General features: G+C 40.5%; 2 protein-coding genes across 2 annotated transcripts; both read left to right on the top strand.

Annotated features, from left to right (window-relative positions):
* Window positions 1-1,823: 1,823 nt before the first annotated feature.
* LOC121148354 (olfactory receptor 11H12-like) lies at window positions 1,824-2,810 on the top strand. The gene has a single exon (XM_040968415.1). The coding sequence runs from the start codon at window positions 1,824-1,826 to the stop codon at window positions 2,808-2,810; it is 987 nt and encodes a 328-aa protein (XP_040824349.1).
* A 7,631-nt stretch (window positions 2,811-10,441) lies between these two features.
* Window positions 10,442-11,415, top strand: LOC121148856 (olfactory receptor 11H12-like). Its single transcript, XM_040969196.1, has one exon. The coding sequence runs from the start codon at window positions 10,469-10,471 to the stop codon at window positions 11,408-11,410; it is 942 nt and encodes a 313-aa protein (XP_040825130.1). The 5' UTR covers window positions 10,442-10,468; the 3' UTR covers window positions 11,411-11,415.
* The last annotated feature ends 5,441 nt before the right edge of the window (window positions 11,416-16,856 follow it).

The following is a 16,856-nucleotide window of genomic DNA, read 5'->3' as shown; positions in this document are numbered from 1 at the left end:
TCATGTGTCCTCTCGATATCCTTCAGGGTTCATATTGAGATTCTTTCCTTTTACTCTGTGGACCAACTGAAAGCAAGAGATGGAGCTCAGTAGAATTCAAGGAGACCAGCACATTTTTAACAAAGGCTGAGTTAGCCTTAAGATTTCATACAGGGTATCTAGCCATTTATGCTTTCTTGGTTCTAAAGGGATTTCTAAGATGTTAAGTACAGAACAGCCCCTTGTAAAAATGATACATTTGTTTACTTTAATGTCATGCCATATTAGCCTACCACCTCTTCTTTTTTTTTTTTAATTGTTGCTTACATTGTATTATGTAGTACAGTTTTATAGGCGCTGGGGATTCCCCCCACCCCTCCCATACCCCTCCCCCCATGGTGGATTCCTCCACCTTGTTGCATAACCATAGTTCAAGTTCAGTTGAGATTCATTGCTTGCAAACACATGCCTAGCATGAAGTTCAGCGTCTTATTGTCCAGATAAGTTCAGTGGCCTCTTGGGGAGACCTTCTATGGTCTGAAGATAGGTCTAACAGAGTAAAGATCCGGTCAGTTAAAAGCCCCAACAAGGCCTCAGTATCAATATACAACATTATGGAATTAATTGACATAGTATTGGGTAAACAATATGTTAAAAATAATGCAAGTTCCCTTCTTCGAAACATCTGGGTTGAGACAGTATCAATGACAGGTTCAAAAAATAACAAACAACCATACAAAAATTACAGGTTAAATCAAGGCAAACATGTGGTATCTAATCTTTTGGGATTCACTCATTTCCCTTAGCATTATAGTTTCCAGTTGTGCCCATTTAGCCAAAAAGAACTGCATTTTGTTTTTTTTAATAGCTGAGTAGTATTCCATGGAGTAGATGAACCAAAGCTTTCTTTTGGGCATGCACTTGCTCTCGTAAGTCCCCACTTCTCAAATTCAAGGTATGATTATTAAATCTGTGGACAGATTAACTAGTCCAGGTAGAAAGTTACCTGTATCAATATTCAATCAGAGGCATAAATAGATGCATTTATTTAACACACAATTACAAAACTGTATCAGCCGTAAGATAATGTATTAAATAAATGAAAAAGGGATCAAAAATGATTAACATTTGAGCTTTGTTCTCAGAGGTTTATATCCTTGTGCATGGAAAGAAATATAAAATGTGAGTATTTTTTATTTGTTACAAAAAAGTCAGTTGCTTATCAAATGTTATATTTCATGTCTTCTGTCTTGAAATACTGAGCTAGTTTTTTGTTCAATGGTAATTTAGCAAATATGCTCTAAATACCTATGAAGAGACTTGGATTATGTTATTAGGGGAAAAAAGGAATTGAAAAGTGTAATCTTTCCATGTCTGAAGCTCTGCCAAAGACTGCCAAAGAGATTCAAAATGGATACTAATTATGATAAAGCATTGTATAATGAGTTTACACATGTACATTGGATGTATGCAGAACAAAGAATCTCAAATACTGTGGAATTCAGCAATAGTTCAGAAAGGATGAAATTGTTGAGTGGCAGAAATTCAAAGAACCATTTGCCCAGGCCAAGAGAGAATAAGTAAATTAGTGGAAGAAGGGAAAAGAAAATAAAGTATGTGAGAGGGATGAAAAGAGTAAAATGAAGAGGTAGTTACAGATGGTTTGGGGTATGATTTATTAGAACTCCAGCTATTCTTTTCTTAGTGGGGTGAGGGACTCCAGAGTACACAGAGAAAAACATGAAGTTAAAGACCAAATCACATAGGCTCATGTACATCAGGTTCAGTTGTTTGAATTTGCTTTTGTGATGTCGATGTCTCATTGCAGTGCAGTTCACAGCTAAATGAACCTCTCTGGGTCAGCATCCGATTCCGAGTCAGTGAGTGAATTCATTCTTCTGGGCTTCCCCTGCAGCAGGGAGATTCAGGTCTTCCTGTTTGTGCTCTTCTCCATCATCTACCTCCTGACTCTCATGGGAAACGGAGCCATTATCTGTGCTGTGTGTTGGGACCAGCATCTCCACACCCCCATGTACATCCTTCTGGGAAATTTTGCATTCCTAGAGATCTGGTATGTCAATTCCACTGTCCCAAACACGCTGGTCGACTTCCTTTCAGAAGTCAAGACCATTTCATTCACCGGCTGCTTCCTCCAGCTGTATTTTTTCTTCTCCATGGGTTCTACTGAGTGCTTCTTTCTCTCAGCGATGGCCTTTGATCGGTATTTTGCCATCTGCCATCCTCTGCATTATGCCACAATTATGACTGGACAAAATTGTGTCAAGCTGGTAACTTCCTGTTGGGTGTGTGGCTTTCTCTGGTATCTGGTGCCTGTTGTTCTCATCTCCCAATTGCCTTTTTGTGGCCCTAATGTCATTGATCACTTTGTATGTGATTCAGGTCCACTGTTGACCCTTTCCTGTGCCCCTGCCCCGATATCCAAGCTCACCAGCTATACACTAAGCTCCCTTGTTATTCTCCTGAGCTTCGTTTCCATCCTCATCTCTTATGCCCTGGTTCTACTTGCTGTTCTTCGGTTGCCCTCAGCATCCAGTCGGCACAAGGCCTTTTCCACCTGTGGATCCCACCTGGTTGTGGTGCTGCTCTTCTACGGCACTATCATGGTGATGCATGTAAGTCCTGGGTCCAGCCACTCAACCCTGATGCCAAAGATCATGACCTTGTTCTATGCCATGGTTACTCCTCTCTTCAATCCCCTGATTTACAGTCTCCGGAATAAGGAAATGAAAAATGCTTTATGGAAAGTTCTGGAAAAGTTTAAAACATCTTTAAAGCTTTCTGGCAGGAATCCCGGGAGGAATGTGGAATAGTCTAGTTTAGTTTGATATATGTGGAATAGCCACTGTTACTTTCACATTAGTTCAATCATTCAATCAATAAACAATTGAATGCTTCCTCTAGGATAGACATCTTTCTTTGACACTGACCTAAGAAGCTCATCTCTTCTCTCACATAACAATCTTATGGAGGAGATAGGTATAAGGGAAAATTACCATAAAATGCAATAAATGTGTTAATCATTAAATGTACAAGTTATCCATGAAAACAAAGAAATAAAACATCTAAATTTCGCTGCGGTATGGTACAAGAAGAGGATGTCAGTGTTAGAGGAAATTTCAGTAATTACAAAATTGTGCCTGTGGCACAGAGGGGAAAAATCTTGTTCTTCTATAGTTTAATGTCAATAATATCATAATTGCTTTAAAAGATATGAGACTTTGAATCAGAAGATGTTTATGAAATTTGATTCTTCCTTGATTCACTTACTGAATTTGGCATGTCCCTCCATGTCGACTATAACATGGAGTGATACTCCCCACCCTACAGAATAATTAGTGTGAGGTTTTCATGAAATGATGGATATGAAAGTTCCTAAAATAACACGTGGCCTGACCTTGGAGTACATGTATCAATACTGGGCAACCTCAGTTGCTGATGCCTGCGCAGTGGACAGCTTGCCCAAATACACATGGGGACATGACCAGATCACCTAAGCCAGCAGAGGATGTCAGAGGATGGAAAGCATAATAAGTTTCCTGGCCCAGCTTTGCAGCAAGTGCCTGGCTTTGGTGGACACACTGACGTAGACCTGGACAGCCATCAGACCATGGGAAGAAGCCAGCAATGTCTCCGAACTGTCAAAATCACTCAGTAACACTTGGAACATGCTTCCCCATATTAGGATCTTTAAGGTGTCATCGAACAACCATCTCTCCACCCCAGGTGCTGATGTAGTGTAATAGCAAAAGCATCTAACCTCCGCCCCACCCCAACCCCTCGAGGACACTGGAGAAAGCAAATGAACTAGAACCGTCTTCCACACCTCAATATTCCCTATCCTAATCAGAGGCGCACATAGGGTATGCCCCCATCTCAATTATGTAACCAATATTAAAATTTAAAATTAAAAAATGAAAGTTTCTAAAATAAGTCCTAATATATAGGTGTTAATTGATTAGGAACAATGATGAGTTATATATTATTCTTTACCAGAATAGAAAAAAAACCTCAGAATCCCACTCTGGAAGTCACCCCTTAGTATTTTTGACAAATCATTTTTATAACTTCTACCTTACCTTTTCTTGGGATATAGGGGATATTGTTCCTACATTTAAACCCAAACTATGAACTTGGCTGATTTTGGTTTGGTATGTACATGCATGTATGTGAACTTATACACATATATGTGCAGTGTATTCTAGATAATTAGCCCTCAAAGTGGGTTTTATACATTTTTAGTGACACCTGAAGACTTTCCAAAAGGTAAACAGCATAGATATTTTAATTTCCAGACCCTCAACTTATATGTACATTTTCCTAAACATCTTCTGCCACAGAACAACTCGTGGTTGAAAACTCCAGTTATCTTATTTTAAACATCTTCTTTCGCAATGACCTGTCCATAATTTAAAATACGAAAACTATCTTTCAACCACTCTGCCCTTAGTTTTTAACATTGGTCAAGTATATAAACTTCTTGCTGGGGTTGTAAATGATTAATTTACCATATTGATCTTACTGTTGGGAAAGTAAGTGAATTTAACTGTCAAGTAATAAATGCTTTTGAAAGGTAACTTATAAATATTTGATTTCTTCACAATTAGAAAAGAGTCTTACTTTTGGGTTCCTGATGCAAGAACCTTGGTGCAGCTAGTTTATCAGGAAGTTGGAACAAGGATCAACTACCCTGGATCTGCTGATAATTGTCCATCTGAATGGTACGAGGCTGGGTTATTTGTCATCCAGTTGTGATATGTCAGTGTCATACAAAGATAAACCCATCTGTCTCCTTGGCACCATAATAAAATGTGTTTATAATTATGGAAATAGTTTTATCTTTTTTTCTTTTGGTCATTATGGCCAGAATCAAGAGAACAACTTTGTGAATAACCTTGTTGAACTATCTTTACAGATAATGTTTACATAGTCTAGTCATGAATGGAAAAAATCTAGATAATCCTATTCAGATATTCAGCTAACACATCACTCCCAACAACTCGGACTCTCTCAGTGATGGGGAATACATCCCTCAGGGGTCACCCTTATTTGTATCCTACTCAAAACACCATCTAGGGTAGTGATAATACTAAAAATTGACCTGTCTGGAGGAAAACCATATTGGACCAAAAATGGAAAGGAAACAAGAAACCTCAGCAACTGATCATGTGAAATGACATTGTATCACTATATACAATGTTCATAAAGAGTCCTTCTGAGGACACTATTGACATTTATATAAAGCCTAAAGATGCATCTTTTGCTGTTTTGTTTTTCTTTCAGCTTGAAAACCTTTACTTTTATCATTAGAAGAGGGATGGTGTCTTCATCCCCACTCCACCCCCCACAACCATCTCTCACTTTGTAACAGTAAGCCAGGATGTGTTGCCTGATTCACTCATGCTTTTCCTACAAGGATATGCAGCCAAAGGGATAGTAAGAGGAAGCTGGGAAGAGAAACCCTTAGCAACAGATGCACCACCTGCTCTTAGGAATTGCTAACCAATGGCAATTGTCAGTCTCTATTTCACCAGTCCTCAGCCTGTCCAACCACAGCCTGGTCCCAAAGGTTTCTCTCCTAGATTCTCCTAATTAACAGAGACATTGTATAGGATCGTCTTAGTCACGTTCAGATAGTAGGGCAGCATGTGTTACAGGCATTCACATCCATTGCACAGCAAGGCATTTTATTCTTTTTTTATTACCTAAGGAAAGGGATAATAGAGTTATCGAATGTTACTTTCCTAATAATAGCAGAATAGTAATAGCAGAATAGAGGTTTAACAGGTTAGGTCTAGATCTTGGATGCTAGGTTGTTTTTGGAAGGGGGCTGGCTGATGAGAAGATGATGTGGTGTGGGGGGCTCTGGAGGGCCCACGGCCCCAGTTCCCAAAGTGGAGCAAAGACTCCCAAGAATCATTCTTTATTTTCATTTCCATGGTTTTGCAGCCAGTGGTTTAAGATGTCTGTGCTCCAAGCCACTCCCAGCAGGCTCTCTCACCCCAATCTTCTGATGCTTGGGTCAGATCCTTTGAAATTATGTTTGAATTTTTCTAAAACTATGTAACCTCAATTCTATTTATGAGCAAGAACCCTAGATGTAACCAAATCCCTCTTTTTGGTTTAGAGTTTTGATCTCTACATACCCTGTTGAGGTTCCTGCAGTGGGGCCTCCTGGGCAGAGCCAGCCACCCATGAATCCCTTTGGCTTTAGCCTGAGTAGCCCAGCCAACGCCCCACACTCCAGACAGGTCAAAATTTTTTCTAAGAGGAGAAAGGGCCTGAGAGTCTGCCTGGGTCTCTACAAACAGGACCTTTCCCTCAACAGGTATCAGACCAGTTGTCTTCCTCTTTAGCACCAGGAGAAAAAGCAGCAAGACAGAAAGTCTCTTCTGGTGCAGGCCTCAGGAGTTGTGACCTGCGGACAGCATGCCCTTACTGCTGGATGCCTCCACCTGCACTGCGGGAGGATTGCTACTCCAGCCACCAACTCAAGGCATGGCTGCACCCCTGGGTAGGCCTCTCCCTCAGTACATACACATGCTCACATATGATACAGAGCCCTCTGGAAAGATAAATGTCCACATTGCTAAAACTGATTTCCTTGCTTTATTAAGGGTTTTATGTCGAGAGAATTTATGTGTGAATGTGTGAGTATGGTTATTTCCCACTTGAACTAAACAATAGGAATGTGAGAGAGGGAAAACTAGGCAAGCTGTCTCCACTGACTCATTGACTATGTTTTTGGCATTGGGCAGGTCCCAAAGGACTCACAGCTCCTATCAGCGAGTGTGTGTGTTAGTCACACACAATCCTGCCTTGTGAATGCAAAGTGTCTTCTTCCTTTAGGTAATTCATGTAGTATTTAGTTGGAAACTTCACAATGCCATTAACAGATCTAACAGAAGCAATCTCAGCCATCATCTTGGGTTCCAAAATGGTAATATGGAGAAAAGATGCTGTTAGATAGGGGAGCGCTGAGGGGTTCCGTTGTGCCTCCCCCTGCAGAAGTGTTGGCTACCAGACCCAGTCCCCATCCATCCAGCACACTCATGCTGCGATGTTTTCCACAGCAAAAGAAAGTTGCAGTCACCTTAAGACCTTCTCATTGTTTCTCCTCTCTCTCTGTAAAAACTATCTTTTTAAATAAAAACAGATAACAGTAAACAGGCCAACAACGAATGAGGGGATTACATAAATAATCAAAACTTTCCTTACAGAAAGATCTCAGAACCTAATGAATTCTACCAAACATTCAAAGAATTATCTGCAAGCTTTTCCAAACTTCCCAAAAATTGAAGAAGATGAAGCCATTTTTAAATGAATGTTATGATACCAGGCCTACCCAATACCAAAATCAGACAAGGATACCGTGAGACAAAAAAATTATAGACCAGTGCAAAAATCCTCAACACTCTCACACCAAATTCAAAGGCACATTAGGATAATCACACACTATGCTCAAGTAGAATTTAGACCTGGTGTGTAAGGATGATTCAACAGCACACACTAAATAGTGGATGCAAAAAGATGCAAATAAAAATGAAAGATAAAAGTCACAGTTATCATTTCAATATATGCACTGAATTAAATACAATATAAAATAGCTTTTTATTAGTATCACAAAAAAATATAAAAACTATAAAATTAAACATTAGGGCAAAGAAAACATGCTTTGGTCAGTTAGGGGAGTAAGAGAGAGCAGTATGTACTCCATTTCCCATCTAGCTCCCAGCTCTGCACCCACAAAGGAGACACAGATGAAGCTCTCATACAGATGTGAACCACTGGATGGAAGCTCTCTCTGTGTATTTCTGCTTCCCTTTCTGTAACTCCAACTTGCAAGTAAATAAAAAACCTTTATTTCAAAAAATCTAAAAATGGAAAGTATTGCAGAAAAATGTCACTTGAACTGCATATTGAAGAACAGGAAGAGTTTTTTCATGGGACAAAGGAAGACAAGAGGAATTTCAAGTAGAGAAAATGACCAAGAAGAGAATATAAAAAATTTCAAGATTTTCAGAGAAAGAAATACTGTTCAACACATCTGTTTTAAAAGACTTTTTTTAAAGTAATTACAGATATATTTATGGAGAATTTGAGAAGTTGGTCTTTATTGTGTGGATAATGAAACCAGTGATGACGTTAGGCAAGCAATAAAAAAATCAAGCCTATATTTTCAGAGTGTGTAAGGACTGAAACAGTAACAACCAAAAGGTGGTAAAGATCTAAATAACATTTTGCCTTGGTCTTTCATTGTGAGGGGCTTTTGTTTTGTTTTTGCTTAAGTAGTCTCTGATACAGAGACCAACCTTCAGAAACCATATATTCTTGATGCAAGTTACTTGTTAAAACCATTCATTCCTTTCTGTGTGTCTGAGGTATACCATGTAGACCCTCAAATGCTATAAGACAAAACTAAAGATGAGGTAGGTGCTGTGGCATCTTGGATTAAGGGACTAACTGCAGTGCCGCCATCCCATCATTCCATAATTTCCTAATGCTGATTTAGCATCATGTCCCAGTAGACCCACCTCCAATCCAGCTCCCAGTTAACTACCTGAAAAAGCAGTGGAGGATGGCCCAAGTGCTTGCACCCCTGCACCCACATGGAAAACCTGGAAGAGGCTCAGGGATCCTGGCTTTAGCTGACACAGGCCCAGCCACTGAGACCACTTAGGTAGTCAACCAGTAGATGGAAGATCTCTCCACCACCACCCCTTTCTCTCTCCCTCTGTAACTCTTCCTTTCAAATAAGTAAAATAAATCTATTTTTAAAAAGTGAAGAGACACTAAGCAATGAAAGTAAATTCTCATATTGAGAAGCCAAATGGGCCTCTAATAGGTTTGCCAGTTAAATGTCTTGAACTTTCCTCTAATATGTAAAGAAATCTTCCATACTATCCTTCTAAAGTTCTATGCATTTCAGTGTCCTACCAAGTCTACATCTCAGTGTTTTGCTCACTGGACTCTGTATCCTCCAGAATATGAACAATAACATCTGTAATGTTCCTCAGCTTAATGTCAGAACTTCAGCTTGTATTTTGTAATTTTTTTTTCTCAGACTGAATCTCAAGAAGCTTTTTATTTTCAATTCATTTTCAGACTGGCAAGTTCTTCATAAATAATGATGCATTGGAGAAGTTATCATTACTCCTGACTGAATCCTCAGAGAACGTACAGTCATTAACATTTGAAGATCTGTTGGCTTGGAAGAAGTGAACTGTCCTAATGCTGTAGAGGCCACATCCCAAGAGAACATAAGATAAAGGAGGTGCATCTTTCACTTTTTCTGCAGCCATAAAACTAGCTAAAGGCAGGACAAAATTTACAAAATGAGGTTATTTCATGATTTGGTCCATGTCAAAACTGTAGCAGCTGTACCTTTGGAGCACTGCTAAGTGACAGGATTCCTCTGTATCATTCCTGAGTTTCCTAATGTTGATTTAGCAATGCTTCTGTCTTAGAGCGTTTCTAGGAGATGCACATTACCAAAAGAAGCACAAATACATCGTCCAGTTAATCACACGCTAAGACACTCTACATTACAGGTGTCTAGAGTAGGTTAGAAGAAAATATTCTTTTCCAAGTTCTGCGTTTGTGCCAAAAGTGTAAAACGTTTTACTTTTCTGCTTATTACCAAAGCAAAATTGTTCCAGGTAACTGAGTTCCTGACATCTTTTCTGCTAGAAGATGGGATAAAGTAAGCTCATTTAGGACACAGAAAGTATTTCATTCTTGCCAATTAGTTTTTTAATTTTATACAAACCTATTAGCAAAAGTAATTCAAAAAATGTTTGAAAAACCATAAAGTACATGTTCATGCTTAGATATTTTTCACAAACTTTCATGCATATTGACCAAAATACTATGATGTTGAGTATACCGATATGATAGCGACTATTTCAGTTCCCAGAAATAAGGTGAAGTCTTGGGCAAAAAATTAAAGCTATTGTTTTCGACAAAAGATACTACAACATTACAACATTAAAAATCAGTGTTGGTAAGTAATGTTATAGAACTGCATTTTATGATGTTTTAGCTAGCAGAAATAGAAATTCAGTTATTTAAAGTGATTACTGCCAAATAACTGCAAAATATATACAGATTTTTGCATATTTAAATAATGTTAAGTAATATTTAACTGAGCTATAAAGAATTATATAAAAATTTTTTACTGATTTTGCTGTACTATCATTTAGGTTTGAATGTATTAAATTAATTTAATTTTACCCAGTTCTAACATGGTTTCATAGTAAGACAGACACTTAGAAACACATAAAAGCTAATTTCTGTGTAGCAATCTATGCACTAAAGTTCAGAGTACTCATTAGGTTATATTATCTTCCTGATGATTCCTTTGAAGAACTATCTCACATTGTCTTCTCTTCATTCTTACAGAAAGGAGTTCCTTTCAAACTAACCCTGACTGATTACAATATGCTTCTTGTCCTTGCAGGTTACTGATTCAATGAATATTTCTGACCCAGGTTCTGGCATTGCTTTTGTCAGAGAATTTATACTCCAAGGTTTCTCTTGTGAGTGGAAGATTCAAATCCTGCTCTTCTCCCTCTTCACTACCACGTATGTTCTGACCATAACAGGGAACGGAGCCATTGTTTGTGCCTTGTGGTGTGACCAGAGACTCTACACCCCCATGTACATGTTCCTGAGGAATTTCTCCTTTCTAGAAATGTGGTATGTCTCTTCCACAGTCCCCAAGATGTTGATCAACTTTCTGTCAGAGAAAAAAAATATCTCCTTTGCTGGATGCTTCCTCCAATTCTATTTCTTTTTCTCCTTGGGTACATCTGAATGTTTCCTTTTGACTGTCATGGCTTTTGATAGGTACCTTGCTATCTGTCGTCCCTTGCACTACCCTAACATCATGACTGGGCATCTCTGTACCAAACTGGTCATTCTCTGCTGGGTGTGTGGATTTCTGTGGTTCCTGACTCCCATTGTTCTCATGTCCCAGATGCCCTTCTGTGGTCCAAATATTATCGACCATGTTGTGTGTGATCCAGGGCCACTGTTTGTATTGGCATGTGCCTCTGCCCCAAGAACCCAACTGCTTTGCTACTCTCTTAGCTCACTAGTTATCTTTGGTAACTTCTTCTTTATTCTTGGATCCTATACTCTTGTCTTAATAGTCGTGCTGCGTATGCCTTCAGCCACTGGGAGACATAAGGCTTTCTCTACATGTGGGTCTCATTTGGCTGTCGTGTCTCTGTTCTATGGGTCTTTGATGGTCATGTATGTAAGCCCAGGACTTGGACATTCTGCTGGGATGCAAAAAATAGCCACTCTCCTCTATGCTATGGTGACACCACTCTTCAATCCCCTCATCTACAGCTTCCGTAATAAGGAGATCAAGACAGCTCTAAAGAAAGTCTTGAGACTTCCAACATAACCTAAGGCAGAGTCCAACAAAATGCAATAACATTTTATGTTGTTATCAAAATCTATAAATAAAAACATAGTATCTATGAAGCCTTTATAAAGTTAAAGTGGCCAGATTATACAAATAAGTAGAAATATTTGGTTTTGTTGGCCACTTAAACTGTGTGTTGAAGGAATATATATATTAGAGTATTTTCTGTTAGTTGGTATATCATTATCTGTGATAAAAATGCTTACATTCTAATTGAATTTAAATTCATAAATCTGAATCAATAAAAATATAACTGTCATTTTTGTTTATTTGGTTCGTTTTTCAGTAGAGTAGGAAAAGTATGTATTTACTGTTTATGAGCTTTAATATATTTAGCCTTATTATTTTGGTGATCTGACCATTTCTGATAAATAAGCATTAAAAGAGCAGTTTGCTAAAATTTCTGTAAGACATTATTTTAACTTAGTAGCTTCCAGATCTATGCTGCTTCCTTTACACATTACTTCTTTGTAAACCATAAAGGGTAGATTCTAACTCCATGTAGAGTAACATCAGTCAAATTATCCAGAAATCCAGTGCCCCAGGTACCCAATATTTAATCTAAATGAAGTTATTTTTTAAAAGATATATTTATTTTTGTTGGAAAGGCAGAATAGATTTATAGAGAGAAGGAGAGACAGAGAAAGATCTTCTGTCTGCTGTTTCACTCCCTGAATGGATGCAACAACCAGAGCTAAGCTGATCCAAACCCAGGAGCTGAGAGCCGCTTCCAGGTCTCCCACACAGGTGCAGTGCCCCAAGGCATTGGGCCAGGCTCTGCTGCTTTTCTAGGCCATAAGCAAGTGGGAAGCGGAGTAACCAGGACACACACTGGAGCCTATGTGTAATCCCAGAGCATACAAGTGAGGATTTAGCCATTGAGTCATCGCAGTCGGCCCTGTTAATTAAGTTTTAAATAACAGACTATTTCATCCTAAGAATTGGAGAGTGAAATGATATTTTTAGATAAATTATGAACCCTCAAAAGGATAAATAATCATTCATTTCTTGGTAAAACTGTAAAAATAGTATTAAGGAAAAATTTCAGAGGCTAAAAACATCCAGAACTGAAAATCACTATAGTGCAACTACTTTTATTTACAAATGTAAGCCTATTCGGTTTACTAAAATTGCAAATCTAATGTTCCATATTACAGCAAGTTTTATAGTTAGTATTTTAATTTTCCAATGAATAAACAAGGTATAGGCTTTACGTTTTTTTTTAATTTTTTTGTTATTAATTGTATTGCATTATATGACACAGTGTTATAGGCACTGGGATTCCCCGACCCCTCCCCGAACCTTCTCCCTATGGTGGATTTCTCCACCTTGTTGCATTACCACAGTTCAAATTCAGTTGAGGTTCTTTCATTGGAAGTATTTACCGAGCATAAAGTCCAGCATCTTATTATCCTAGTGAGTTCAACGATTTCTTCATGAGACCATCTCTGGTCTGAAGGTAAAGCCTGCAAAGTATCGTCCCAATCAATTAAAAGCCCCGACATAACATCAACAACAATTTACAACATTATGGCATTAATTGACATGGTATTGATTAACCAATATGTTAATAGGAAAATGCAGGTTCTCAACTGCATCCTGTGATTTCTTCATAGACATTTCAGTTTTGGTTTATATTCAACCGGGTTCCATACACCTTAAAATGGCTATAGATTACTATTCAGCTGTCTCGTGTCTATTTTCATTTTAGTATTTGGCTGTTTATAGTGTTGAAGCATGATTTTGCTGAACTTGGTTGTTTTTCGGATGGTCTGAACTGGCTTATAAGTCTAGCAAGATAAGTTAGACTTTTAGTTTTATGTGGCGAAGTGAAAATTTTCCTGCAAGGAAGACTTCCCTTGCAGGCAGTAAAAGGCTAACTTGTAAAGGTTACAGTAAAAGAATTTTACACAAGGGCATTAAAAGAAAAAAATGAGAATGACTGCTTACACAACTAATTGTGGAGTAATTGAGCATAAGATTACTTAACATCCCATAAAAGAATATATCCTACAAAAGGATTTTGTAGAGGAAAAAAAATGTGTGTAACAGAAACACTAAAGCATTTCTTTTCAATTGATTTAAGACAATAATTATAAAACCAACACTTGTGGGAAAATAATTAGAAGTGAGGCTTACTCTGATACACATTTTAAGCTTCTGGAATATGAAGTCTTCAAAACTAATAAAAATGCATATTGTGAAAAACTATTCATGGATTTCCAAGTTTGGGGAAATTAGCTTATCTTCCAATTCCATTTTACACAAAGCTTTAGACTTGCTCTTGTATTTATCTATTTACTAAGTTCCCCATGACAAGTAGGCATACTTCATCCAATGTATAAGGTATATACATCTTTAAGAATATTTTAAAATGCACATACAATTTTTTAAGATTTTTTTTTTTGGAAAGGCAGATATACAGAGAGGAGGGGAGACAGAGAGGAAGATCTTCCGGCCAACAGATCACTCCCAAAGTCAGCGCAACGGTTGGAGCTGAGCCAATATGAACCCAGGAGCCAGGAGCTCTTCAGGGTCTCCCACATGGGTGCAGGGTCCCAAGGATTTGGGCCATCCTCAACTGCTGTCTCACGCCACAAGTAGGGAGCTGGATGGGAAGCAGGGCCACTGGGATTAGAACTGGCAACCATATGGGATCCCTGTGCATGCAAGGCGAGGACCTTAACCACTACGCTATCGCTCCGGGTCCAAAAATGCACATATAAATTAAAGCAATGCTTTCAGACGTTGGTGCCTGAGCATTCCCCTGTAATTGATGTGCCTGCAAAAAGCAATGTTAATACTCTGGACAGGCCTCACAGCCTGTGCTTGGGTAGAACTTCTCAGATGCTTTTTGATGTAGAGCCATCTTGCAAAAGGAAGCAAATTTGGTACTAATTGCTTCTCTTTCATTCGGATCTGATACTTTTATAAATGAGAATTGGGTACTTGGCAGAAAATCCTCATGCTGCTGTTTTCATTCTAGATGTGTGAAATAGGGAAAAAATAAAGAGGGAGAAATGAAAGAGAGAAAGACAGAGAGAGGAAGGAAGGAAGGAAGGAAGGAAGGAAGGAAGGAAGGAGAGAGGGAAGAGGGATGGAGAGAGGGAAGAGGGAGGGAGAGAGGGAAGAGGGAGGGGGAGAGGGAGGGAGAGAAGGAAGGAAAGAAGGAAGGAAGGGTGAGGGAAAGAAGGAGAGAGAGAGAAACGGAGAGGAAGAAGAGAGAGGAAGCAGGGGATGGGGAGGTGATAATGTACAGTTATCAAGCTAATTGATGCAAATATAGATTCCATATAATTTTATTAGACTTAGAACACAGTATAACACAGAAAAAGAGAAAAAGAGAGAGTTTATTTATTATTTTATTTTGCTAATTTTTATATAGTTGATTAGGGCACAAAGAGTCAAGGGCTAAAGGAAAGTGGGTAAGACCATTGTTTCTGCATTATTGTGTGTTTTAAATCTGGGAGCTGTGACGCCCTATATGTTCTCCAAGATCCCTGATTCCCCCACTCGGTCCACTCCCCAATCTAGATTCACGTGCTCCAGCAGGTGCTAGGTTCTTGCCTGGCATAGCCTGCCACTCCATCTTAGCCTGCATGAGCTAGAGGATATTGAGGCCCAGCTCACCTCACACCCTGTGGTAGGATGCATGTGCAGGTGCTGCAGCCTAGACCTGCCCATGCTGCTACTAGGCCCAGCACCCATGAGTGTCGGTGGGTCCCATGGTCATTCCTAGCTCAGCCCATCATCACTCCAACTCTTAAGCTAACCAAGTGAGGCAAATGGGGGAACTTGGGAAATTCTCCTGGTGGACCACAGGCCTGGGGGTTGGGCAGGCTGGGCAAGACAGCTCCAGCTGTAGCCTAACAAGTATGAGGGCTGATTTTGGAAGGAGGTGGACCAGGCAGAGAAAGCAAAATTTAGCCCACCAGCAAGTGCAGAAATCAGGCTGGAGTACAAGTCATGTTGGGCTAGGCTATCACACCAACCAGTTTACATGAGCCAGGGATAGGAGCAGACTGAGCAGGGCTAGATCCCAGCACCTGCCAGCAAGAGTTGGGACTGGAGCCAGCCACGTCAGACCAGGCCACAGCATGAAGAGGCAAAGGCCAAGACAAGGGAGGGTCAAGCTGGGTCAGAGCAACCACTGGCACAGGCAAGATCTATAGCTCGGAACAGGCCTGGTTGGGGAGCAAAGGGGACACCCTGGCTGGGTTGTGGTTCCCACTGGTTAGTGCAAAGGCCAGAGTGGGGACTGCTGTTTAGTCCATGCACGGCTGCAGTGTCCTTCAACATGGGTGTGAACTGGGTCTGGAGTATGCCAGACTAGGCTAAACTCCAACACCCACTGGTGCTCGTGAGAACCAAGGTAGGTGTAGGATGGGCTAGGCTAGGTCTCTGCCCCTGCTGCACTATGCGTGAGCTGTGTCTAGGTGTGGATCAGGCTTGGCTGGGCTTTAGCACCCAACAGCAAGAACCAGAATGGGTGAGGGCCAGTCAGGAAAAGCCACTGTTGCTGCTAGAACAGGAGGTGGACCAAGTAGGATTGGCCAACGGAACCACTGATAGATGAGAGATCTGACTCTGGGAGAGATTCTGGGTGGAGCTTGGGAAACTCCTCTGTTAGGACAAAGCAGGTGAGCACCAGAACCAAAACAGGGAGCAGGCCAGACAGGCTAGGGAATGGTACCCACCAGCATACATTTGGCAGGTCAGATATGAGTCAGACTGGGCCATTTCATATCACTCGCTGGCAAATCCAAGCACCAGAAAGGAACGTGGGTCAGGCTGGGTAGGGACATAATGCCAGTCAGCCCACATTAAGGCCAGGATTGGGAGCTGGCTAGGCTAGGCTAGGCTGTAGCCCCCACCAGTGTGAGTTGGAATTGGGGATGGCCCGGGCCCACTCAGGCCACAGCACCGACTGTCAAATGCTGAGGTGAGGTGAACCATGCCAGACTGGGCCACAGCACCCAACCAGCACACGTGAGACCCAGGGGAGAGCAGGTAAACCCAGTAGGAGATACAGGGGTGGGAGGGGGGCAGGACTGCTGGGCTAAAATCGGGGACTAAAATCTGGGCAGACCAGGCCAGGCAGGGCTACAACACCTGCTGGCTTCATCTGGGCTGGATCAGGGAAAAGCCAGGCTGGGCTGGTTTAAAAAAAAAAAAAAATGCATGCATATGTTTATACATGCATAAGCCAGAGTGGGCGAAGGTTAGTTGGGATTCGCCGCAGCATTTGTTGGCAGATGCTGCCACATGGGTCAAATTCTGTCAAGCTAAACAACAGAACCACCTGGAGTGTGCAAGATCTAGGAATAGGAGTGGCATCAGTAGGGAAACTGTGGGCGCCTCCCTCTTGGGTTGCCCCTCCCACTGGTGAGCATAAGAACCAGGACTGGGGCAGGCATGACTAGAC

Source organism: Ochotona curzoniae, unplaced genomic scaffold, assembly GCF_017591425.1.
Source record: "Ochotona curzoniae isolate NIBS_2020 unplaced genomic scaffold, NIBS_Ocur_1.0 scaffold_4701, whole genome shotgun sequence".
Classification (NCBI taxonomy): Eukaryota; Metazoa; Chordata; class Mammalia; order Lagomorpha; family Ochotonidae; genus Ochotona; species Ochotona curzoniae.
The sequence above is the reverse complement of the archived record's forward strand: the minus strand, read 5'-3'. Positions and strand labels throughout refer to the sequence as shown.